The 26,248-nt window shown below is 44.6% G+C and overlaps 1 protein-coding gene across 8 annotated transcripts in view; it reads right to left on the bottom strand.

The window, feature by feature from the left end:
• Positions 1-26,248, bottom strand: part of BIRC6 (baculoviral IAP repeat containing 6) — a 4,524,268-nt gene that overhangs the window by 2,826,411 nt on the left and 1,671,609 nt on the right. For 5 of the 8 annotated variants that reach the window (XM_044058419.1, XM_044058463.1, XM_044058424.1 and 2 more), the window contains exon 23: positions 8,742-8,888. In XM_044058419.1, coding sequence (XP_043914354.1) covers positions 8,742-8,888 — 147 coding nt within the window. The remainder of the gene's footprint in view (positions 1-8,741; positions 8,889-26,248) is intronic. The other 3 variants (XM_044058448.1, XM_044058456.1, XM_044058471.1) reach the window with 1 other exon arrangement.

Genomic DNA, 26,248 nt, shown 5'->3' with positions numbered 1-26,248 from the left:
CCAAGTTTCAAGCTCCTCCCTCTTGCCATAATGCACTACACATTCTTTATCTCCCCAGACTCGTTTGCCGCCCTTTGCGTACAGACTTGGTTCCAGAGTCTCAGGACTGTTCATTGTTGGGAGATAAGTTTTTGAAAAAAAATGTCACTGTTTTCATTAGCCTACACATACAACTGTATGAATATATATTATATATATAAATATATATACATATATATATATATATATATATATATATATATATATATAGATACATTTTATAGTATCTTAGAGCTGTTCTCTTATTGTGCTTATTATTACTGTTGTCGCTGTTGTTTTGTTTCTTCTCTTAGGCTTCCAGCCTTTAGTAATGGCCAAGAAACCTACAGGCTTTAAACACTGCACTTCTTGTGGGCAGGAGATCCCAGACTTGGATGCCCACAAGAAGTGCGTCTATGCTTAGGACCATGGCATTTGGACTCTGACTTGCCTGGTGTGTGCAGCCTTTAACCCATGGGCCTTGGCCAATTGCCAAAATAAATTAATATTGAAAGGCCTTTTGTCTGCATCCTCTTCTCAAGGGCTCAAACCCCCTCTAATTTTGCCAGCTCCAAAACAGCCTTTTTAGTTTCTTCAAGGGAGACTTTGGACCCAAGCCAGAAAAGATCCAACCACCCTGGATCTGAGTGCAACCAGAAAAGTGCTGGATCCAAAAGAATCCTCGGATCTGTCTGCTGTGGATCCTAGTGTTACAAAGCCCTCACTGGATCCTACTGCTTCAGCCCCAGGTGAATCAAAGTCCATCTCGGATCCTAGGACCTCTGATCAAGAACCAACCCTTGTTACTGGTTCTCCTAACTTCAGAGACATCATCTTCAGATCCAAAAACTTTGGATCCTACCTATTAGGACTCCTCTACCAGCCTTCCAAACAGAACCAGTCTTTCTAGCCCTTCCTATGAAAGTCTTTTAGATGCCAACCAAATCCAGGCATGTTTCCTCAGCATCCTCCTCCAGGTCTTCCCAAGTCTCACTGAGGCCAATATATGGACAGAATGATGTGCAAGTTCTTAAGGCGCACATACAGATGGGGGTCTTGCCATCTCTGTCCCATTTAGGATCCATGCGTGCTCCATTTCCGATCCATCCCTTGGTTTGGAAACCCAGGACCCTGGTTTCATGAGAAACAGTCTAGGTCGGATCTGAGGAAGCTCCTTTCCTCAACTCTGACTACATCCCTGACCAGCTCTATTCCCCTCTTGTCGGATCAGTGCGGGTCCCAGATCAGAGACGTTTGCGCTGACTCTGGGGGGTTGCTTTCTGCTCCAACTTTGTCAGATCCATTGCTTCCCCTTGGAGCTTTGGCCCTTGACAGCTCAAATCCGGTTCTGTCAGGAGGCTTTGAATCCGTAGCTGGCTCTGCTCTGATCTCCTTTGGTAACTTCGGCTCCAAGGAAGAGGGGGAGAGAGAGACTGTTTCCTCAGGTCTATCAACCTTCTGGGTTACAGAAAGGGCTTTCTCCAGGATTAGAGAAACTGTCTCCTCACTGCCAGGGTCTGTCCTGTCCTTCATTGGATTTGAGCAGTATCCTATCATGCTTGCCATAGGTAAGCCTGCCCCGAGGAGTCTGTAGACCACTTACCCCAAGAGCCGCTCTTCTTCTGATACCTCTCCGGAACAGACAATTGTGGAGGTCCTCGGAAGAAGTGTAAAAGGAGGCACACAGACTTCCCTATGGAGTCTCTCACAGAGGACACGGACTTTGATGAGGGAGAAGGATCCCTCCCAATCACCACTTGACGAGATCTCCTTTGGAGACATCCTGGAACTCCTTAGGCAAAAAGGTGGCTTGGTCCTCCCAACCTCCTCCTCCTCCTGAGAAATCTGCGTTCCTGGAGGCTTTCGGGGTGGGCCCATCTACGTCCTGAGCGTCTCCCCCAGCAGATGGCCTAACAGATTTAGTCTCCCGCCTGGCCTGGAAGGAACCAGACAGGGTCGAGCCTATCCCTAAGCATCCTGATAGGATTCTCAACCCACCTTCTGATAGTCCACAAGGGACCAAAGGTGTTCCGGTAGATGATAGTGGTACTGCAGCAGCCACAAAGGAGCAGCTAGCCGACAAAGCTCCACTGTCCCTCCACCAAACAAGGAGTCTAGAGTGATGGACAGACATGGAAAGTACATTTACACCTCAGCTACTTTCACTCTGAGGTCACTGGACTATCTGGTACACTTCATCAGTTTGTAGAGATCTGGTCAAGGATTTGACTCTCTTGTGGAGACAATGTCAGAGGAGAACTTGAAGATTTCTCCCAAAGTGGTTATTCTTTCCTCCCTTGAAAATTCCTTGATGAGGTTGACTTTGCACACAACAGAAGGCAGCTCACGAGCAGTTGGTGCAGGCATAACTATTAGGCGACAGGTCTCGATGCAGCTTTGTGACTTTGTGTAGCTCTTTAAGGTGTCTTTCATAGATGCCCCCTTTGACGGTTCTCTTTCTTTGGACCGTCAGTGAAAGACACACTAACTCACAGCGAGCAAGAAGGGAAGACCTTGTCTGCTGAGGGGATCAAGTTTTCTACCCCTCAGAGGACCTTCTCAAGGAATCAGTGAGAAGGGAAAAAAACCTGGTTCAAAAAGTCTCAAGGATCTTTCCAGGATCCATGTGAGGACAACTCCTCCAGACGCGCAGGAGGAGGTTTTAATGGCAGATGCCATCATAGAGGCAGACGGGGGCCTGTAAAATCAGGGTTTCAGGGTGCCCTTTCCTGACGGACCCTATCAGTGCTCCTGAAGCCCTGCCCGACTGTTCAGCTCTGGAGGGAGTCAGTGTCATCTATCCTTGCACCTAGATGCTTAGACAAACACACACGTGGATGCTAAACATTATATCCAAAGGTTATTGCACTCCCTTTTCCCTTCTTCCTCCAGGCCCCAAGAGGAAATACCCTGACATGCCACCCATTTAGAGGGAGTACCCTATTCAAGAAGTCCAAAAACTTCTACAAAAGAGAGTCATCCAAGAGGTCCCAAACAAACAGAGAGTATTTGGAACTTATTCTCGCTTCTTTTTAGTGCCCAAAAAAAACAGAGGACCTGAGACCTACATTAGACATCAGCAATCTGAATCAGTTCATCAAGAAGTCAAAGTTCTGAATGGTTATGGTTCAATCCATTCTGCCATTTTTGTGCAAGGACGACTGGATGTGCTCTGTGATCTTCAGGACAGTTACTATCATATCAAAATAGACAGGATCTCCAAAAAGCACTTGCGCTTTCAGCTGGGAGTCAATCACTACCAGTTCAGAGAACTGTCCTTTGGACTCACCAAAGCCCCCCGGTGTTTACCAAATGCTTGGCAGTGGTAGTGGCTCACCAGAGGCTAAAAATATTCCAGGTGCTTTCCTATCTAGATGACTGGATCCTCACTGCATCAACAAGGCATTGACTGCTTCAGTCCAGGTACTATCTAGTAAAGATCTTCAAACATCTTGGTCATCATGATAAATTTGGCAAAATCAAACTTGATTCCTGTGCAAAGCCTAGAATTCATAGGGACATAGTTGAATACAACTACACAAGTGGCTTCATAGCCAAGGCATTGTATGCCCAAGGTAGCCACTGAATCTAACATTAACCAATCAATTCAGTTACCAGTTTTCTCCCCAATTTTTCAAACAAAGGAGAATATATTTTACATCTTCGAGATGTTCACAGGTAATTACATTTTTATCCCCACAGGACTAAAAAGTGTATGAAGTCTAATCAGCTAACTGTACCTTTCTCAGCAAACCATTCAGGTCAGGCAGTTTCAATGATTATTTTAGCCAAAAGGATTGTGTGGTGTATTTCCATCATTTATTCATAATTACCTCGACTACCCAAGGCTCAGTCCACCAGATCTATGGCTACAACATCTGCCTTCTCTTCCAGGGCCTCAACTGATGAGATTTGTGCTGCAGCCACTTGGTCAAAGACTCACCTCTTTGTCTCTCTCAGTATAAACTGGATATTGTTTCTAGGAGCAGGGCATCCTTTGGCTCTACCGTGCTCTGGCACATCCATCCTTGAGGGCCACCCAGGAGTTATGTAGCTGGGGACTCTGACCCATCGGTAAGGAAGAATGAAAAGGACAACATTAAATTTTAAAGTTATGTACTTACCATAACTAGTTATCTGTGTTATCCATTTTCAATCTTCTTCAGGTCCCTTCCAGTCACCCCCAGCTTTGCATCTTTAAGAAGTTCTTGGAGGAAATTCAGAACCCTTAGGTTCTGGGTTTGAGCCTCAATTCTTTTCTATTATCTGTACTATTACTACAACCTACTGAGCTATAGGCTAGCAAACTCAATCTGGGGAGTTAGAAACGGTGTGGTGCGTTATGGGAAGAAAGTGGAGTTTGAGACTCGGAGCCTAAGTCTGAAAAAAGCAGCCGAGTCTGATCTGATGTTGGATCTGAGACCCATCAGTGAGGAAGAATGAAAATGGACAACACAAATACCTAGTTATGGTAAGTACATAACTTTAAATTTCCCCTCACCAGACTACTGACATGCTGTCTTGTCTGTATCACGACTGTCCTGAAAGGGAGAGAGTCTTGAAAGGCCTGTAACACTAAGAGCACTTCTCTCATTACCAGGACACTGATGCGTGTATTGGCCTCTTTGGGGGACCAAGTGCCTTGGACAGTCTTCCTCAGAAGTGCCCTCCCACCATCCAATCTGGGAAGCATTCATGGTCATTACAGCCTTGGGCTGAGGGAAAATAAAGGGCAGCCTTGTAAAACTTGATCTGATTGAATTCACCACCCAAGGTATCTCTTGCATGCCTGAGTGATTCTTATTTGGGCTGCTGTGTTGATAAAGAATTGACCAAATGACCACTGTGTTTCTAATGTTCTTTGAAGAATTTACATATGAAATCTTGTTAAACAAACTAAAATTATAGCCACTGACATTGACCCCAAAGCCTAAAGAATCAAACGTGCTGAAATCGTGGTACTGTGAATTATTTTTTCTGACCTGGAATCTGACAGTCTGTACTCTTGAGAGAGGAAGAGAAGCTGTCAATGAAACCGTGTTGAAAACTGCTCCTATGAATTTAAATATTTGAGACGGCTGTAACTGAGACTTGTAATTTATGGTTATACCCAGAATGGAGCAGGTCTGAAACGCCTGATCTCTTGCTCTTATTAGAAGATGCCTGGTCGGGGCAGTAATTAGCCAGTCATCTAACTATGGGAATACTCAGAATCCCTGCAGTGTCAAGTGAGCTGCTACCACTGCCATGCATCTGGTGAACACCCTGGAGCTATGGTGAAGACAAAGGGCAGTGCTCTGAACTGGTAGTGACTGCCTCCATATTGGATTCATCTAGACTGTCTATTCATTTTTATGTGATAGTACTCATCCTGAAGGTCTATCGAGGACATCCACTTTGTGTGTTGAACTGCTCTGTTCAGTTCACTGAGATCCAAAATTGATCTCCAGTCCCTTGTTTTCTTTGACACTAAAAAGCATTGAGAGTAAATTCCGGATTCTATCTGGTCAGGTGGGACTTCTTGGATCACTCTTTTTCTAGCAGCTTTTGTGTTTCTAGTGTTGCTGCTTTCCTCTGACTGGGTGGAACAACGGAAATTTTGCATACAGGTGGAGGTGGTACGGAAAAGGGAATTATATAACCACTGGACCCATGTATCTTTTGTTATATATAGCCAGACTGTCTACTGCAGGGATAAATGACCCCTGACTGCCTCCAGAGGTGGACAATCGGGCCACTTTCATGAGCACTGGTAGGGTCTACCAGAGAAGACATCTCTAGATCCACGGTTCTGCGGGCCTCCTTTGTCTCGTGGGTGACACTGTCCATTTCAGCTCCACTCTCTGCCCCTGGGGGAGCTATCACCCAGTGGATCTTGGAAAAGACCCTGGGACTTCTTGAACCACATTTTTAGACCTCCTCAATTACTAGAGAAGGATCTTTGAGGAGTTGAAAAATGTATGCCTACTGCAGAGAGGGTTTTTCCCTCTTTTTCACACTTGGAGTGTGTGTCTTTAACTTTAGGAACAAAGAACAAACTGTCGTCAAAGGGTGCAATGATGAACGAGGACTTGAAGGACTCTGGAAAAATCACACAAGCAGATCCATGCATGCCTCTTAATGGAAATGCCTGAACCCACTAACCTTGAGGCACCTTCATCTGTGTGTGACATAAGACTCATGGAAGAATTATAAACAGCCTGTAGGGTAGCCAACTGAGGGGCCACAGAAGTCGGAGTCTCTGTGGTAATAGTCCCTGAAAGGGATTTTACCAGTTCCTTTATCAAATCCCTTTGTTGACTCAAAGTGTACCAGACAATTTGGCATCCTAAAGGCAAAAGTCGCTGAAGAATATAAACGCTTCTCAAATCTGTTCAACACCCTAGACTCCCTGTTAGGGAGATGGACAGAGGAACTTTGCGCAGGACATTCCTTCTTTGGGGCCATCACCATGACTATAGCATCTACAGGAACTCCCTTGTTTCGGTATTCCCTACCTACAGATGGAGTCACAGTCCAATCTGGTCTTTTGGGGATTATCTCAACTGAGTCAGGCTCCTTCCACTCCTGCTTAGAGCTCATGTCAATGAGCTCATTACTGAGCGGAGTAACCCAGGAGTTAGACGGGCCAGCTCCAAAGGCTTCCAGGAATACAGATTCCTCTGGGGAAAAGTTATCGAAGGACCAACCACCCCTCTGCTTAAGAATCTCAAGAATGTCTCCAAATGACATGTCTTCAGGTGATGATCTTAGGGAACCTTCTTCATCAAAATTGGTATCTTTGGTGACTGACTCCTGAGGGGAGTCCAAGTGCCTCCTCTTTTGCACTTCCACTTTCTAGGAAACTCCTCAGTGGGATGCTCCGGTGAAATATCAGAAGACATCTTAAAACCCTGATGGACAGTCTGGAGACTGAACTGGCTGTCCCTGTGGAGTAGAATGATGTGCCTCAAGGCACAGAGACATCTGGGATCCGGACGGAAGATCTGAATGGGATAGGATCCATCTGTCCTGCCACAGCAGAGAATACCCTCTTCACAACCTCAAAGGCAGATCGCTCCAGGTAGAAGGAAAACAATATAGTCAAGAAGCCATGTTTCTGGCCCATCTGTTCCCTCTGCCCTGAAAGCAATCTACCAGAGGCAGAAGTCAGAGTCGAGCTGTCCAATGCAGAGGGTCCAAGGGGCAGAGATGCCTTTGAAAACCTTAGAGTTGACTCCAATGGCTTGGATCAGACAGGGGCACTTCAGTTCCAAAAGTCATCCAGTTCCAAGAACATCTGAGCCCATGCACTCAGAGATAGCTTCAGATCCGAAGATAAGGATAGCTTTAGATGTGAACCAGATGGATCCAAAAGGCTCGGATCCAGGGGCTTTGAAACGAACAGTCGGATCAGAGAAGGAGCTAAAATTGGTGGAGTGGTAAAACGACAGGCTTCCTGATCGGAACTCTCATCTGTATTTGCACCAAGAGGAATCATTCTATGCACATCAGCTTCGGTCAAACTCCTGGAAGAACATGAGGAAGCTAGGGAAGAGGACTTAGACTGCCTTTGTTCCAAAAAGGGAGAAGGTACCGGATCTTAACTTGGTGAGTATCTGGTTCTAGGTAATACTCTTGGATCTGAAGTGCTTGGACCTGAGGAGGATTTTGTTGGATCCGATGGTGGTCGGACTGCAATGAACGCTGGATCTAATTTATGTTTTTTTTGGCAGCTCCAAGGAAGACGGAGTCAATGATCAAGAAGGTTTAGGAGACTTGATGGAAGCCTCCTTTGATTTTTGTTTGAAGGATTCAGCCCAAACAATAGTGTCTGAGAAGGAACTAGGAAGTAAACTTCATTATCAGCTTATTTTTTCTGTCCTCAATAGCAAGTGGATTAAAATTTTTACAAATGGCACAATCAACGTGAAGGTGGTTCGGGCCTAAACAATACACACACAGTGTAAGCATCAGATAAGGACAATTTGTGCCCACACTTTTGGCACTTCTTAAATCCCGAAGAACCTTTTTAAGACATCCTGCACAAAACATCAAGAAATTAAATAAAAAGAGAGAAAGAAAGATACCAATAATGGTATTGAGAATTACATAAAAGGGGTAAAAGAAAGAAAAAAATACAGACTAACAATACCATCTATGGTAAGAAAGAACACCAAGTGTAATAAGAAGGAAGGATAACAATAAAGTTTGTAAAAGATAGAGAGTAAAACCACTTATCATAAATTAAAATATAGCAAGTTTGCTAGTCAAATCCAGATAAGTATGAGCTACATCTTTCTGTGCCACACATCCAACCACATTGAGGGTCTTTAATATGCATCTATTTACTTTGAGGACAATACACTAAAATATATATTTTTTAAAACAAAAAAAGCACTGAAAAAATGACTAATGATACAATTTGAGGAAGATGGGCTCCTTTGAAAAAGGAAGTGAAAAGGAAGCAACTGGAAAAAAAAGCATGTGGCCTTTCTACCACAGATGCATCTCCAAGTTATATACTGAGAAAAGTACAGATAATTTAATCCCCTGAAAAAATGCAGAAGAAAAATTATACAGGAAGAACAAATTCTGCTTCATGACATTAAACTGACCTACAGCACACGTTCCAAGGGTGAAAATGTTTTCATTTCCATACTTAAAACCCATATAACACAATGCATATAATAAAATAACAATATACCAATTATAAATATATAAGTAAAAAAATAAATATATACCGGTAAACATACTTGCATCATCCCTTTCTACCCTGGTGCCATCGCTTGTTGAAACGCAGGTGAAGTGCAAAGGTTCAACTTCTAGAAGTCCAGTCAGAGCAGTGAAACTTCCTTCTGCTGCTGTACAGCTACTAACCTTTCCGTTACCTAAAGAAAATAAAACAAATGGACTAAACAAAGCTTTGAGTCAGCATCTAGTTTCTAAAATTAATTTACAGGAAGGATATTTTTCTGAGCTCCAGAAAATGACTCAGGAGTTGGAAACATGAAGTTCACATGACAAGAAAGTGCTTCCAGGTGGGAAAGATTAATGTCATCATCCACCTGTTGCAATTACAGCTGATGGAGAGGGAGGGAGCAATGAATTTAAAGCAACACTGCCAAAAATCGGTAACAAAAATAACAACACAAAGGAAATTATCACTTGGCAATGCTAAATGTTCACTGCACTTATGAAGTGCAACAATATGTCAGGAAGCACAGAACAAGAGATCACTGCCAGAACCATTGAATAAAAATTGTGAGGGATACAAGCTTGCCACTCTCAATGGCTGTAGGAGTCTAATTTGCAAATGCTTCTCGCAATAATACTTGATGCTGCATGAAATGTGTAAACAATACACAAATTCACTCAGCATGGTGTAGATTACCATGTTAAGTACCAAATGAAAATTTTCAGCATCAGGCATACTACAAAAAGATGAAACAAGCATAAATGAAATCCTACACAGCCCTTGATCCAAGCAAACCATTAACTGTCAATTTTCATACCAGGGTTTTGCATGGTACGTATAATTCTCTCTCTAATCCCTATTGTATCACTCCAGTCAATCACCAAAGCAAGTCAACAATGTTATAGCAAATGCTACAAACGTTTACAGGTTCACATGTATTTACTAGGCACGTGGTCCAAGAGGGCCACTAAGGTGCCTAGTCCAATTTCAATTGCCCCACGGCACTGAGTGGTTAAGTGCCTTGCTCAGAGTCAAACAGCAGGGAAATGGAGGCTGAGGGAATCAAACCCTAGCCAACAGAAATCAACCTATCAGCAACAGCTCATAGCCTTAACACAATGCACCAAGTGCCAGTGTGTGTCTTACTCCAACATTCCATAATTAAAATAGCAAAAATCATCTGCGATACTAAAGCTTTTTACTGGCTGGCCAAATGTCAATATTTGATTTGGCAACAAGCATCTCAAACAAGGTGATCTGTGGGCATGAGGTAACTCTGCAGCAGCCCAGCCCTCACTATACACTAAAGCATCTGCATTCTTAGTGTGTGCGTGCATACAAATCTTCATGTGTTTGCATGTGAATTAAAACCTACTCACACAAACCAGCGCACAAAGTTAGGCTGAACTGACACAGAGTATGTTGTGATGAAAATGTCTTAACTTTCAGCTTAGTGCACTTCTACTTAAAACATACAGTTTACATGTCTGATGAGGTAACATGTTGAACTGCATACAGATTTTGGCATAAATCCACTTCAAAAGTAAAACATCAGGCTCACATTTGACAGAAGCATGTGTGTACTGCTGTGATTCTGCAAAACAGTTTGCACAACCCTCCTTAAAGGGATTTGCCAGTGACTGTACACTTACCTTCACAACAAAAATGTAATGCATAAACTGCCTAACAATGAAAGAACATTTTCCGCTTCATCTCCAGTTAAAAATATATATCTAAAGAACGCAGTTTCCATATGTTAGCACTGAACATGAGTTCCCTGCTTTTCCTCAATGGATGCCAGTGCATAGAAAATGTGTTTTGTGTCAATAGACTAACGGTCACACTCCTGCAAAAGGGTAAAGGTGCCCCATTAAAGTTATGGATGTACCGCACATTACCCTAAGATAACATTACAATAGAAAAATATTAATTTTGGGGGCATAGTTTACTAAAATGCTTATTATTAAAAAATGGCCCAAAAATGTTAGGAAGGCTAAGTGGGAAAATACATTGTGACACTTGACTCACAAAATGTTGAATAAAAACAAAATGTAAACATTGTCTCGGTCTACATTCCCCCAGGAAGGAAAGTACAGTTTTGTACCTACCATAAATGTAGATGTCCGATAGGCATGCATCTGCAGTCCTTACAAATGGGTTGTCCTGTCGTCAGGCAGCCCTTCGGTCGGCCGGATTCCAAAGTCTGGGTCTGGCCTCGGCTGGTGTCGCACTTCACCCGACATCATAGCGGCAGTTCTTCGGGTATAAAGGCATCAGCCGACGCCATTTTCCTCAGTGTTTCTTGCCCCAGATGCCAGGTGCCCTCTAGGAAGGCTAAATTTGGATAAATGCAAATGGTTCCAAATAGTAGAGAGCAAACAAAAAATAAGCATGCATGCACATATATACAAACAAATACACCATAATAGATTCCCCCAGCTAGCTACAAGATGGGCAAATACCCTAGGAGTACCACAGAGGGAAGGAGGGTGGGTAATCCTGACTGCAGATGCATGCCTATCGGACATCTACATTTATGGTAGGTACAAAACTGTACTATGTCCTTCAAGGATGCATCTGCAGTCCTTACAAATGGGTAGAATACCATAGCCAAACTGGGGAGGAGGAGAAATTAGATTATGGTGTAGTTAAGATCCCTTGCAAAACAGCAGTGGCAAAACCTGCTCGGGATCTGGAGTATAAAGGTAAATTATAATGCTTGGCAAATGTATGCACGGAGCTCCAAGTAGCAGCCTCTAAAATGTCTTTGGTAGCCACTCCTCGTAAGAAAGCTGTGGTAGTGGCTGTAGCCCTTGTAGAGTGAGGCCTGATGTTTTCTGGAGTTTTCTTCCCATGGTAGGAGTAACAAAATCTAATGCAATTTCCTATCCACTTAGAGATTGTCTGTTTTGAAATTGCTTTTCCTTCCATTCCTGTCGCATATGCTACCAGTAGCTGGTCAGTCTTTCTATTGCTCTTGGTCCTGTCCAGGTAGTAGCGTAATTGTCTATGTACATCCAAGGTATGCAACAGTCTTTCTCCCCTGTTCTGTGGGTTGGGGAAGAATGTAGGTAGGTGGATAGCTTGATTTAAAGATACCCTGGAGACCACCTTTGGCATAAAAGTAGGATTAGTTCTCATGGATACTCTATCTTGATGGAAGATCAGGAAGTGCTGTACTGCCATTAATGCCTGTAGCTCAGATACCCTTCTTGCTGAAGTGATTGCAAGCAGGAAAGCAGTTTTCCATGATAAGTACTGTAATTCTGCTGTTGCTGCTGGCTCGAAAGGAGGGAGTGTCAACTTTTCTAGCACCAAGTTCAAGTCCCATGCTGGCAATGGTGGCTTCCTAGGTGGCTTTACATTTTTAATCCCTCTCAGAAACTGCCTGAGCAGAGGATGCGAGAAGACTGGAGGATCCAAGTTGTATTCTGCTGAAATAGCTGATGCATGAATCTTAATGGAAGAATAGGACAGGCCGTTGTGGAAGAGCTCTGCCAAGTATTCCAGGATGTTAGCTATGTTTACCAGTGACACATTCTCTCCTTTTGCAGTACTCCAAAAGAGATATCTTTTCCATTTTGCTGAATAATTTTTTCTTGTTGAGGGTCTGCGAGCCTCCAAGATAATGCCTTTAACCCTTTGAGATAAATCTGGGTTATTTGGTCTTATGCAATGTTCCAGGCAGCCAGCTGCAGTGTTTTCAGGTTTGGATGCAGGGTTTTGAAGTTGTTCTGTGTTAACAGCAAGGGAACTAGGGGCAGAGGCCATATTTGTTCCTGAGACATGCTCCTCAGTAATGGGTACCAATGTTGCCTTGGCCAAACTGGAGCTATCAGGATGATCCTTGGACGGTCTTCTTTGATCTTCAATAGCACCTTGTGCATCAAAGGAAGAGGTGGGAATGCATATGCTGTCAGGTTTTTCCAACTATAAGACAGGGAGTCCACTTTCCAAGCAAGTGGGTGGTACGTCCTTGTGCAGAATTTTTTCAGTTGGTGATTGTGTGGGGATGCGAATAAGTCTATTTCTGGTAGTCCCCATTTCCCTGTAATGGTTTTGAAGATGTCCGGATGCAGCAGCCATTCGTGGGCATCCGTGGTAGTTCTGCTTAGGATGTCTGCTAGTATATTTTCTTTTCCTGGCACAAAAATTGCTTGAAGCTGAATGTTGAAGCTCAGTGCCACATTCCAGAGGTCCATTGCCATCCGGCATAGAGGGTACGAATGTGTGCCTCCCTGTTTGTTGATGTACCACATAACTGTGGTGTTGTCCGTCCTTATCCGCAGTTGACCCTGTCGAAGAAATGGTCTGTATGCCTGAATTGCCAGTTTTACTGCCAGCATTTCCTTTTGATTTATGTGTAGGTGCAGCTGGTCTTGAGTCCATAAGCCTTGTATGCACTTGTCCAGCATGTGCGCCCCCCAACCGAGGTCTGAGGCGCCTGTTGTGATGGTCTGGCTTGGTTGAGTGCTGTGGAAGGGCAGTCCCTTGTTTGATTGACAGGCCTGAGCCCACCATTGGAATTCTTGTTTCAGGCATGGAATTATTGGAATCTGGGTTTCTAGGCTGTGCTTGTGCTGAGACCATAAATTCCTTAGGTACCACTGTAACTTCCTCATATGTAGACTGGCATGTGGAATCAATATTATGCAGGATGCCATGTAACCGAGAGCTTGCAGGACCTTTCTTGCTGTTAGCTGGTTCTGCTTTGTTAATGCCATGAAGTAGAAAGGGAGTTGCTCCTGTTTTTCTACTGTCAGCAATGCCATTTGTTTTGATGTGTCCAAATCTGCACCCAAGAAGGTTATCCTTTGGGATGGTATCAGCCTTGACTTTTTTATATTGACTGTGTATCCCAGGGCTTGTAGTAGATGAATGACCCTTTCCAAATCTTTTGTTAATTTGTTTTTGTTGTCCGCTTGTAACAGGCAGTCGTCCAGGTAAGGATAAATTTGAATTCCCTGAAGCCTGCAATGAGCAATTACTGATGCCAGGCATTTAGTGAATACTCTGGGCGCAGTAGATAAGCCAAAGGGCAATGCTGAGAATTGATAATGCTCTGATCCTGCAAGAAATCTGAGGTATCTTCTGCAATTTGGTCATATGGGGACGTGCAGGTATTCCTCCTTGAGATCTAGAGTTACCAGCCAAGACTCCTTGCCCAGCATGGGAAGAAGCTGCTGTAGGGTCAGCATTTTGAATTTTGGAACAATGAGGTATGTGTTTAAAGCGGACAGGTCGAGAATAGGTCTCCATTGGTTTTCTTTTCTTGGTACCAGGAAGAGTCTGGAGTAAAATCCTTGTCCTTGTTCCATAGATGGTACCCTTTCTATAGCTCTCATCCTTAGTAAGTGAGTTATTTGTTCTAGAGCTTCTGTCTTCTGATTTGGAGGTAGGTTTGGCATTCCTCTCTTCCTTGGTAGAGTATGGAAGTGAAACCTGTAACCTTGGTCTATTGTCTGTAAAATCCATTTGTCTCCTGTGATGTAATGCCAGTTTACTGAAAATAAGGCTAGCTTCCCGCCTAAGGGTGCTTCTAGTTATTCCCTGGTAGGCGGTGCCAGAGCCAAGTCACTGTGATTGTCTTGTGGAAGTGGTGGTGGCTGGATCTGTGGCTGTACCTCGCTGGTTGTTAGCCTGCCACTGATGGCCCCTGTAGGCACCTCTGGATTGACCCCTGCCTCTTGAGCGCCTATTCCTGCCTCTCGGAGCTCTGGAGGTGTCTGGAAAGGACCAATTCTTGGAAGGCCAGTTCCTGCTAAACCTTGGAGGCTGGACCTGCAAGAAATCCTTGACTGTCTGGACAGATTTTGCTTTCTCTTCCACCTTCTTCAGCACCTGCTGTGCAGGGGAGCCAAACAAATTGAGCTTATCCATAGGAGCATCTAGTAGCTTTGATTTAACATGGTCTGGTAAGGACTGCTCTTTCAACCATGCATGTCTTCTGATCACTGTGCCAGTCATGGCTGATCTAAAGGAAGCCTCCAGTGCATCATAGCCGCATTTTAAGGAATGATTACTGACCTGCTGAATGTTATGTACCATTTCCTGTACAGATTTTTTGTCTAATAGTTCATCCGAGGACAGTTTTTTAGTCAATTGGTTTAACATAAATTCCTGATACTGAATCATGTGGAATTGACAGTTCTAGGCCCTAGCTGAAAGAGTAGCAGAAGTGTAAACTTTTTTACCCCATCTCTCTAAGGCCCTAGATTCCCTTTCAGAGGGGAGGGGGTTTTGGTAGAAGAAGCTGCTACAGCCTTGGGTCCCTGGGAGATAGTTTTGGGATCTGCAAAAGGGGCCTTATACAAATGATAATGTGTGTCCGGAACCCTGTAGTACCTATCGGGCTTAGCAGGGGCCGGAGGAAAAGAATCAGGAGCAGTACAAGCATCATTAAAAGCATCATCCACAACAGTAAGTACTGGAGGAATGGCTAATGGCCTATGCTGTGGCAAATGCAAAAAGGTTCTAAGCCTTTTCCTAGAGTCTGAAAAATCCTGGCCCTGCCATTGAAATTGTTCCCTCATAGCATGCAAGGTTTCCCCAAAAGAAAATTCCTCAGGCGGAGAGGCAGAAGGAATGGAGTATTCTGCATCAGAGTCCTCATAAGGAGAAAAGGGGCCCTCTGGAGGGTTTGAATTATCTGACTCATCAGAGGAGCCATCCGAAGAAACTGGCTAAGGGGGCTCTACTCTAGTCCTCTTCTCTGGAGGTGGGTGAGAGGCCCTGTCTGGATGTGGTTGGGATCCCGGATCAAAGAAATGAGATCCTCTGCTAGACTAAGCATTTGTGAACTGGAACTAGGCCTGTGAGAGGGGGTCTTAGCAGGCACAGATTTGGTAGTTTTTGCTGCTTTAGCCCTGGCAAAGGCCTTAATAGACATGGATGCAGAAGACCTAGCAGCTCCACGTGCAGGGGTAGAAATATCCAAAGGGATAGTATCAGATAAATCCTGCGAACTTGCAAGAGCAGGTGGGATTTCAGTAGCAGATTCAGCCAGGCTGGAAGAGGCCTCGGTAAGTGGTAAGCTTTCGGCCGAAGGAAGAACCGTGGACTCGGTTTCAGCCGAAACAGAGACACTCGCGGTTGGCTTAACCGCGGTTTCGGCCGAAACCGCGGACCGCGAGTGTCAGTCCTTTTCCTTGCGTTTTTTAGAAATTTGCGTAGTCGGAGTATCCGACGGCATAATGTAAGCAAAATCGGGCGAAAAACTCTTCAGCAAATTCCGACCGACGTCTAAGCGTCCGTCGGTTGAAAGAAGCACAGGCTAGACAAGCTGCTACGTCATGGTCTGGGCCTAAACAAGGTAAGCAGTAAGAGTGGAAATCTTTATGAGGTATTTGTTTCCCACAAGTTAAACAGTTATTCACTTTTTCTGACATCGGCTGAGGCAAGAAAGAGTCCCCAATGGGGTACTTAGCTTTTTAGAAGTCTTCGGTACTTGTAGTAGTAATCTCTGGTTCTGACTGACCGGCACTTGCAAACAGCTTCTGCTTCGGGCGCCACGCGGCAAGAAAGACTGAGGAAAATGGCGTCGGCTGATGCCTTTATACCCAAAGAACTGCCGCTATGACGTCGGGTGAAGTGCGACACCAGCCGAGGCCAGACCCAGACTTTGGAATCCGGCCGACCGAAGGGCTGCCTGACGACAGGACAACCCATTTGTAAGGACTGCAGATGCATCCTTGAAGGACATCATAGAAACCTTAGAAGACTTCTTATATTGGTTATCCAATAACTACCCCCAAGAAAAGTACAGTTTTGTACCTACCATAAATGTAGATGTTCGAAGATCCACATTGCTGCAGTCCTAACACTTGGGTAGTCCGCTGTCCCAGTCGGCCCGAATACCAAAGTATAAGGCTGACGTCGGTCAAGGCGCATTTGTCTGACATCAGGACGTCAGGGTACAAATGCGCATGACCGACGTCATATCCTCAGTCTTTTCTTGCCCCAGATGTCAGAAGACCCCAAAAAGATAAGGCCAAAACCCAAAAAACACCAAAACACTCTTGTGCCTAAAATATGTACAATATATACAAATGTACAAAAAATAGAACCTCACCCACACAACCACCCCTAAACACAGAGGGAAGGAGGGAGGAAAATTGGACTGCAGCAATGTGGATCTTCGAACATCTACATTTATGGTAGGTACAAAACTGTACTATGTTCTTCATCTCACATTGCTGCAGTCCTAACACTTGGGTAGAATCCCAAAGCAGAGGTAAGGGAGGATGGCTAAACTATAATGAAGCAGGAGCTGCCAAAATGCCCTGCAACACAGCAGTGGCAAAACCAGCCCTGGACTTAGAATAGAGAGGAAGGTGGTAATGCTTGGAGAAAGTATGCACTGAACTCCAAGTAGCTGCCTCCAAAATATCCTTAGTTGCCACCCCCCTTAAAAATGCTGTTGAAGTGGCAGTAGCCCTAGTGGAATGAGGCCTAATCCCAGCTGGAATCTCCTTGCCATGATGGGAGTAACAGAATGCAATGCAAAACCCAATCCACTTAGATATAGTTTGTTTTGACACAGGCTTGCCCTGAGAACTCAAAGCAAAAGAAAAGTACAGTTTTGTACCTACCATAAATGTAGATGTCCGAATTGGATAGCATCTGCAGTCATAACAACTGGGTTGTCCTGTCGTCAGGCAGCCCTTCAGTCGGCCGGATTCCAAAGTCCGGGTCCGGCTTCGGCTGATGTCGCACTTCACCCGACGTCATCTCTGTTGGTCTTCGGGTATAAAAGCATCAGCCGACGCCATTTTCTTCAGTGTTTCTTGCCCCAGATGCCAGAAGCCCTATAGAAGGCTAAAAATTTTGGATAGATGCCAATGTTTCCAAAAGATAGAGGTAAACACAAAAATAAGTATGTATGTACATAAATACAAACAAATACACCATGAAAGAAATCCCCCCACTAGCTAGCTATTAGAAGGGTAAACACCCTAGGAGTACCACAGAGGGAAGGAGGGAGGTAATCCTGACTGCAGATGCTATCCAATTCGGACATCTACATTTATGGTAGGTACAAAACTGTACTATGTCCTTCATGGATGCATCTGCAGTCATAACAACTGGGTAGAATACCATAGCCAACTAGGGGAGGAGGATAAAAGTAAATTATGGTGTGTTTAGGATCCCTTGCAGAACAGCAGTGGCAAACCCTGCTCGGGATCTGGAATATAGAGGTAAATTATATGCTTGGCAAATGTATGCACGGAGGTCCAAGTAGCCGCCTCAATAATGTCTTTGGTAGCCACTCCTCGTAAGAAGGCTGTGGTAGTGGCTGTTGCCCTTGTAGAATGAGGTCTTATGTTCTGTGGAATTGGCTTTCCGTGGAAGGAGTAACAGAATCGTATGCAATTTCCTATCCATTTGGAGATTGTCTGTTTGGAAATAGCTTTTCCTTCCCTTCCTGTTGCATAGGCTACGAAAAGTTGGTCAGTCTTTCTGCTATTTTTTGTTCTGTCCAAGTAGTAGCGTAGCTGTCTATGTACATCCAAGGTATGCAGTATTCTTTCCCCTCTGTTTTGTGGGTTGGGAAAGAAGGTATGCAGGTGGATTGCCTGGTTTAAAGACACTCTGGATACCACCTTAGGCATAAATGTAGGATTAGTCCTCATGGACACTCTATCTTGGTGGAAGATTAGAAAGGGTTGCACTGCCATTAAGGCCTGTAGTTCTGAAACCCTCCTTGCTGAAGTAATTGCCAGTAGGAAAGCAGTTTTCCATGACAGGTGTTGTAGGTCTGCTGTTGCTGCTGGTTCAAAAGGTGATAGTGTCAATTTTTCTAGCACAAAGTTCAAGTCCCAAGCTGGCAATGGTGGTTTCCTTGGAGGTTTTACATTCTTGATTCCTCTGAGGAACTGCCTGAGCAAAGGGTGTGAAAAACAGGTGGATCAAAGCTGTATTCTGCTGAAATAGCTGATGCATGAATCTTGATGGAGGAGTAGGACAGGCCTGAATGAAGTAGTTCGGCCAGATACTCCAGAATGTTAGGCATATCTATGTTTGATACATCTTTTCCTCTTTCAGAACTCCAAATGACAAACCTTTTCCATTTCCCAGCATAATTCCTTCTAGTTGAAGGCCTGCGTGCTTCAAGAATAATGTCTTTAACTCTTTGTGAAAGTTCTGTATTAGCAGCTGCTATGTGATGTTCCATGCAGTCAGTTGCAGCGTTTTAGGTTTGGATGCATGGTGCTGAAGTTGTTCTGAGTTAGCATCAAAGGCATCAGGGAATTGGCCACATATTGTTCGAGACATGCTCCTCAGCAGTGGGTACCAATGCTGTCTTGGCCAGTTTGGAGCTATCAGGATTATCCTTGGACGTTCCTCCTTGATTTTTAGTAGTACTTTGTGTATCAAGGGAAGAGGTGGGAATGCATATGCTGTTAGGCCTTTCCAGCTGAAGGAGAGCGAGTCCACTTTCCATGCTAGTGGGTGGAATGTCCTTGTGCAGAATTTTTGAGCTGGTGATTGAGAGGTGATGCGAATAGATCTATCTGAGGCATTCCCCATTTCTTGAGATGGTCTTGAAGATATCCGGTGCAGCTGCCATTCGTGGGCATCCGATGTGGTCCTGCTTAACATATCTGCTAGAGAGTTTTCTTTTCCTGGCACAAATATTGCCTGTAACTGGATGTTGTAGCTGAGTGCCAGGGTCCACAGCTCCAAAGTCATTCTGCATATGGGAAAGAGTGAGTGCCTCCCTGTTTGTTGATGTACCACATGACTGTGGTGTTGTCTGTCCTTATCATCAAGTGGTCCTCCTTGAGAAATGGTCTGAACTTTTGGATTGCCAGTTTTACTGCCAGCATTTCTTTTAGGTTGATGTGCAGGTGAAGTTGGTCCTGTGTCCACAATCCTTGCACGCATTTGTCCAGCATATGCGCCCCCCCATCCTAGGTCTGAAGCATCTGTTGTGATGGTCTGGCTTGCTTGACCCTTGCGAAAGGGCAGGCCTGGGTTTGACTGGCATGCCTGAGCCCACCATAGGAACTCCTGTGTTAAGCATGGTATTAGTGGGATTTCCGTTTCTAGGCTGTGTCTGTGTTGGGACCATAAATTCTTTAGGTACCACTGTAGTTTTCTCATATGTAGTCTGGCAAATGGAACCAAGATTATGCATGATGCCATGAAACCCAAGGCCTGCAGTACCTTTCTTGCTGTTAACTTGTTCAGTTTTGTTAGTGCCAAGAAGTAAAGAGGGAGTTCTTTTTGTTTTTCTGTAGTTAGGAATGCCATTTGTCTTACTGTGTCCAATTCCGCTCCCAGGAAAGTCCTTGTCTGGGATGGTATCAGTCTTGACTTTTGTAAATTGACTGTGTATCCCAGTGCTTGAAGCAAGTAAATGACCCTTTGTAAATCTGTTGTCAGCTTGCTTTTGTTGTCTCCTTGTATCAGGCAGTCGTCCAGGTATGGATAAATTTGAATTCCTGTAGTCTGCAATGGGCGATTACTGATGCCAGGCATTTTGTGAATACTCTGGGCAGTAGATAAGCCAAAGGGCAATGCTGAGAATTGATAGTGCTCTGATCCTGCAAGAAATCTGAGGTATCTTCTGCAGATTGGTCGAATGGGGATGTGCAGGTATGCCTCCTTGAGATCTAGAGTTACCAGCCAACACTCCTTGCCCAGCATGGGAAGAAGTTGCTGTAGGGTCAGCATTTTGAATTTTGGGACAATGATGTAAGTATTCAGGGTGGACAGGTCTAGAATTGGTCTCCAACTTTTTCCTTTCTTGGAACTAGGAATAGTCTGGAGTAGAACCCCTTTCCTTGCTCTGCTGTTGGCACTTTCTCCCCAGCTCTCATGTTTGCTAACTCCATTATCTGTTGTAGAGCCTCTGTCTTTTGATTTGGAGGTAGATTTGGCATTCCTCTTTGTCTGGTAAAGTGTGGAAGTGGAACCGGTAACCTTGATCTATGGTTCGTAAAATCCACTTGTCCTTTGTTATGTAGTGCCAGTTTTTTGAAAATAAGGTTAGCTTTCCGCCTAGAGGAGCTGCTATTTGTTCCCTGGTAGGCGGGTTTAGGATTAAGTCACTGTGGCTGTGTTGATGTAGTGGCAGGTGTTGAGTCTGTGCCTCTGTTGTTACCTTGCCACTGTCGTCCTCTGTAGGCACCTCCTCTGGATTGGTTTCTGCCTCTGGAACGTCTATTCCTGCCCCTTTGAGGTCTTGTGGAGTCAGGAAAGGACCAATTTTTGGCAGGCCAGTTCCTGCTAAACCTTGGGGTTGAACCTGCAAGAAATCTTTAACTGTCTGGACTGATTTTGCCTTTTCTTCCATTTTCTTCATAACCTGCTGGGCAGGTGTACCAAACAAACTTGTTTTATCCATAGGAGCATCTAGCAATTTAGATTTAACATGATCCGGTAAAGCTTGCTCCTTTAGCCATGCATGCCTTCTAATTACAGTGCCAGTCATGGCTGATCTAAATGAAGCCTCCAGTGCATCATAGCCACATTTTAAAGAATGGTTACTAACTTGCTGTATGTTATTTACCATTTCTAATACATATTTCTTATCAAGAGATTCATCAGTGGTTAGCTTTTTAGTTAACTGATCAAGCATAAACTCTTGGTATTGTATCATGTGAAACTGACAGTTTAAAGCTCTAGCTGAGAGAGTGGCTGAAGTGTAAACCTTTTTACCCCATCTGTCTAATGACCTTGCTTCCCTTTCAGAAGGAACAGGGTTTTAGCTATGGTCATGCTACTGCCTTGGGACCCTGGGAAATAGTTTCGGGTCTGCAAGAGGGGCCTAGTAAAGGTGGTGATGAGTATCTGGCACCCTGTAAAATCTGTCTGGTTTGGCAGGGGCTGGGGTAAAGAATCTGGAGCGGAGCAGACATCATTGAAAGCATCATCCACCACAGAGAGAACAGGAGGTATAGCTAAGGGCCTGTGCTGTGGAAGGTGCAAAAGGTCCTAAGTCTTTTCCTGGAGTCTGAAAAATCCTGTTGCTGCCATTGGAACTGTTCTCGCATGGCATGCAAGGTTTCCCCAAAGGAGAATTCTTCTGGTGGGGAAGCAGCTGGAATGGATTCTTCAGCATCAGAATCTTCAAAATTGGAGAAAGGAGCCTCTGGCTGGTCAGTTATGTCTGATTCATCAGCAGAATCATCAGAGGACACTGGCTCATGGGGCTCTGCCCTAGGTCTCTTCTCTGGGGCTGAGAGGCCCTGTCTGGGTGAGATTGAGATCCTCTAATTAATGAAATTAAATCTTCTGCCAAAGTAAGCATTTGAGAACTGGAAGAGGGCCTGGTTGAGGGGGGTTTAACAGGCACTGTTTTAGTAGTCTTGGCTGCTTTAGCCCTGGCGAAGGCCTTAATGGACATGGCTGCTGGAGGCCTAGCAGCACCACGTGCTGGGGTAGAGACATCCAAGGGAATGGTGTCTGATAAGTCAGTGGTAAGCACCGTAGTGGGTAAAATTTCTGAGGCCGATTCAAGAGTGTTAGCAGGGACCTCAGTTGTAGAGATAGATTCAGCTGTATTTTGATCAGTTTTCTCGGTTTCGGCCGAAACCGAGACACTCGCGATTTGCTTAACCATGGTTTCGGCGAAACCGCGGACCGAGTGTCGGTCTTTTCTTTGCGTTTTTGGCAGAATGCGAGTCGGAGGATCCGACGGCATAATGTACGCAAAATCAGAACCGAAAAACTGTTCTGCAAACTCCGACCGACGTCTAAGCATTCGTCGGTTGAAAGAAGCACAGGACGAACAGGCTGCTACGTCGTGGGCTGGGCCTAAGCAAGGCAGGCAGTAAGAGTGGAAATCTTTATGAGGTATTTGTTTCCCACAGGTTAAACAATTATTAACTTTTTCTGACATCGGCTGAGGCAAGAAAGAGTCCCCAACGGAGTACTTAGCTTTAGAAGTCTTCGAAGTAGTATTCGGTAGAAGTAATCTCTGGATCCGACCGACCGGCACTTGCGAACAGCTTCTGCTTCGGGCGCCACGCGGCAAGAAAGACTGAAGAAAATGGCGTCGGCTGATGCTTTTATACCCGAAGACCAACAGAGATGACGTCGGGTGAAGTGCGACATCAGCCGAAGCCGGACCCGGACTTTGGAATCCGGCCGACTGAAGGGCTGCCTGACGACAGGACAACTCAGTTGTTATGACTGCAGATGCATCCATGAAGGACATCAAACAACTGCTGAGACTGCCTAAAATCCCTAGTCCTGCTTAAATAATAACGCAACTGCCTGTGTACATCTAAAGTGTGCAAAATCTTTTCCCCCCTATTTTGGGGATCTGCATAAAAGGTAGGCAAATGAATAGTTTGGTTTAAAGCCACACTAGAAACCACCTTAGGCATAAATGAAGGATTAGTACGTAATGATACCCTATCCTTATGAAAAATCAAAAAAGGCTCCACCGCCATAAGGGCCTGCAATTCAGAAACCCTTCTTGCAGAAGTAATGGCCAACAAAAAAGCAGTCTTCCATGACAAGTATTTCAACTCAGCAGTAGCCAGAGGCTCAAAAGGTTGTAGAGTAAGTTTCTCCAACACAAAATTGAGGTCCCAAGCAGGAGTAGGAGCTCTTGTGGGGTCTTATATTCTTTGCCCTCTAAGAAATTGCTTGAACAAAGGATGAGAAAACAATGGTGGGTCACAATCATAGTGAGCTGAAATTGCTGCAGCATGAATCTTAATGGAAGAGAAAGACAAACCTTTGTCCAATAGCTCAGTAAGATATTGCAGAGCCACACTCAAATTAGGCTCAGAAACATCCAAATCCTTTGCTGCACTCCAAAATAAAAATCTCTTCCATTTTTCTGCATACACTTTACGTGTACTAGGTCTTCTGGCTTCCATAATCACATTCAAAACTTGTTGAGGAAGTTGAGACCTGCTGTGGTTCAAAACAGAATATGCCAGGCTGTTAGATGAAGAGAGTGAAGCTTGACATTGAGTAGATGACCGTCCCTCTGAGACAAAAGGTGTGGAATTAAAGGTAAAGGCCATGGAGGCTTTCTTACCAGATTCCTCAGTAATGGGTACCAGTGTTGCGAGGCCAATCTGGAGCTATCAAAATCATCCTTGGCTTGTCTTGTCTGACCTTTAGGAGTACCTTTGGGAGGAGAGGCAGAGGTGGAAAGGCATACACATGAAGATTTTCCCAACTGAGCGAAAGAGCATCCACTTTCCAAGCTGTGTGATGAAAACTTTTCGTGCAAAACTTTGGCAGCTGGTGGTTTAGTGGAGAAGTGAACAGATCTATGTCTGGAGTTCCCCATGACACTGTCAATTTTTGAAATACATGAAGATCCAGTTTCCACTCGTGGGGATCCATGATTTGCCTGCTTAACACATCTGCTAAGGAGTTCTGTGCTCCTGGCAGAAACCTTGCTTGAAGAGTAAGCTGCAAGCTGAGCGCAGTCTCCCACAAAATCATTGCTTGCCTGCATAGAGGATAAGAATGTGTTCCCCCTTGCTTGTTGATATACCACATGACAGTTGTGTTGTCTGTTAGAATCAACACCTGCCCTGGAAGAAGTAATTCCTTGAAGGCCATCAATGCAAACTGGACTGCTAACATCTCCTTCATGTTGATATGTAGATGCTGTAGTCTGGCAGGCCACTTGTCTTGTATCCACTTTCCATTCAGATGAGCTCCCCAAGCTATGTCCGAGGCATCTGTCGTTAGAATCTGACTCGCCTCTGGCCGGGTCACAGAGAGTCCCTTGTTTAGGTGACATTCCTGAGCCCACCACAAAAATTCCTTTTGAATGCAAGGTATTATTTGAATGACAGTGTCCAGATCCTGGCAGTGCTGTGTCCATACATTTTTGAGATACCATTGTAGCTTCCTCATATGCAGTTTGGCATTGGGAAGCACCAGAATACAAGATGCCATGAACCCTAATGCTTGAAGGACTGTCCTTGCAGTCAGCACGGACTGATGAGATAGTTGATGGAAGTAAAGGGATAGACTCTTTTGTTTGTCCGGGGTTAAAAGGCCATCTGGGCTGCTGTATTCAGTCTCACACCCAGAAAGCACATGTCTTGAGAGGGTACTAGACTGGACTTTATTTCGTTCACAGAATACCCCAGGCATCTTAGCACTGCTATCACATATTCCAGATGCTGAAGAAGCTCGTCCTTTTCTTGAGCCAGAATCAGACAGTCGTCCAAGTAAGGATAGATTTGTATTCCTTTTAGCCTGAAAAAGCTACAACTGGAGCCAGAACTTTTGTGAATACTCTGGGCAGTAGATAAGCCAAAGGGCAATGCAGAGAACTGATAATGGGAATTTCCAGCTCGGAAACGCAGATACTTCCTGCAACTGAGTCTGATAGGCACATGAAGGTAAGCCTCCTTGAGATCTAAAGTTACCATCCAGTGATCTTTGCCTAGCAGAGGTAAAAGCTGTTGTAACGTCAACATTTTGAACTTGGGAATGTCCAAATAAGTGTTGAGGGTTGACAAATCCAAAATTGGTCTCCACGTGTTCCCCTTTTTTGGTACTAGGAACAGGCGAGAATAAAATCCTAGGCCCCTTTCTGGCACAGGAACCGGCTGAATGGCCCCTATCTGGAGCAACAGAGAAATTTGCTTGTGAGCCTCTTTTCTTTGTATAGGAGGAATGTCTGGCATGCCTTTTAAAGGAGGCAAGGTATGGAAATAAAACCTGTAACCGTGGTGAATGATATCCAATACCCATCTGTCTTGGGTAATAACACTCCAGTTTTCTTTGAAAAGTGCCAGCCTTCCTCCCAAAGGTGCTGCCAGACGAGAAGGCTCTGGCAGCTGAAAAGGCAAGTCATTGGGTCTGCTTACGAAAGGACTGACCCCTGCCCTCACCAGAAGACTGGGCAGGCAAACTGCCTGTTCTAGGCCTAAAAGAACCTTGAGCTCTGCCCCTACCACGTCTAGATCTACCCCTAGACTGAGAATCATAAGAAGGATAAGTCCACCCCTTAGTAGGCCAATTTCTACTAAACTTTGGAGGCTGAACCTGCAAAAAATCTTTAACAGTCTGCATAGACTTAGCCTTGTCCTCCATTTTCTTTAAAACTGCGTCCACAGGCGCACCAAATAACACATCAGATTGTAAAGGAGCATCTAATATCCTTGTCTTTACATGTTCAGCTAAATTCTGATCCCTGAGCCAGGCGTGCCTGCGAAGAACAGAACCAGTGGCTGCTACCCTCGAAGAGGCCTGTACAGCATCAAAGCCACATTGCAAGGAATGCTTACCCACCTGTTCCAAAACATGAACTAAATCCTGCAACTCTTTACACTCAATACCTTCCGCCAGAGCATCTACCTTAGACTTCAATTGTGAAAGGAGATAATTTTGGTATTTCAACATGTGAAACTGGCAATTCAAAGCCCTCATGGCTAAAGTGGAAGAAGTATACACCTTTTTCCCCCATCTATCCAAAGCCCTTGCCTCTTTATCAGAAGGAACAGGATTTTTAACAACAGAAGCCTTAACACCTTTAGGGCCCTGAGAAACAGTTTCTGGGTCTGCCCTAGGACTCTTAAAAAGATACTTATGAGCTTCAGGCACCCTATAATACCT

The sequence above is a fragment of the Protopterus annectens genome, chromosome 1.part2 (genome assembly GCF_019279795.1).
Source record: "Protopterus annectens isolate FY-2018-M chromosome 1.part2, PAN1.0, whole genome shotgun sequence".
NCBI classification, from domain to species: Eukaryota; Metazoa; Chordata; order Ceratodontiformes; family Protopteridae; genus Protopterus; species Protopterus annectens.
This window is presented reverse-complemented; position numbering and strand designations above follow the sequence as displayed.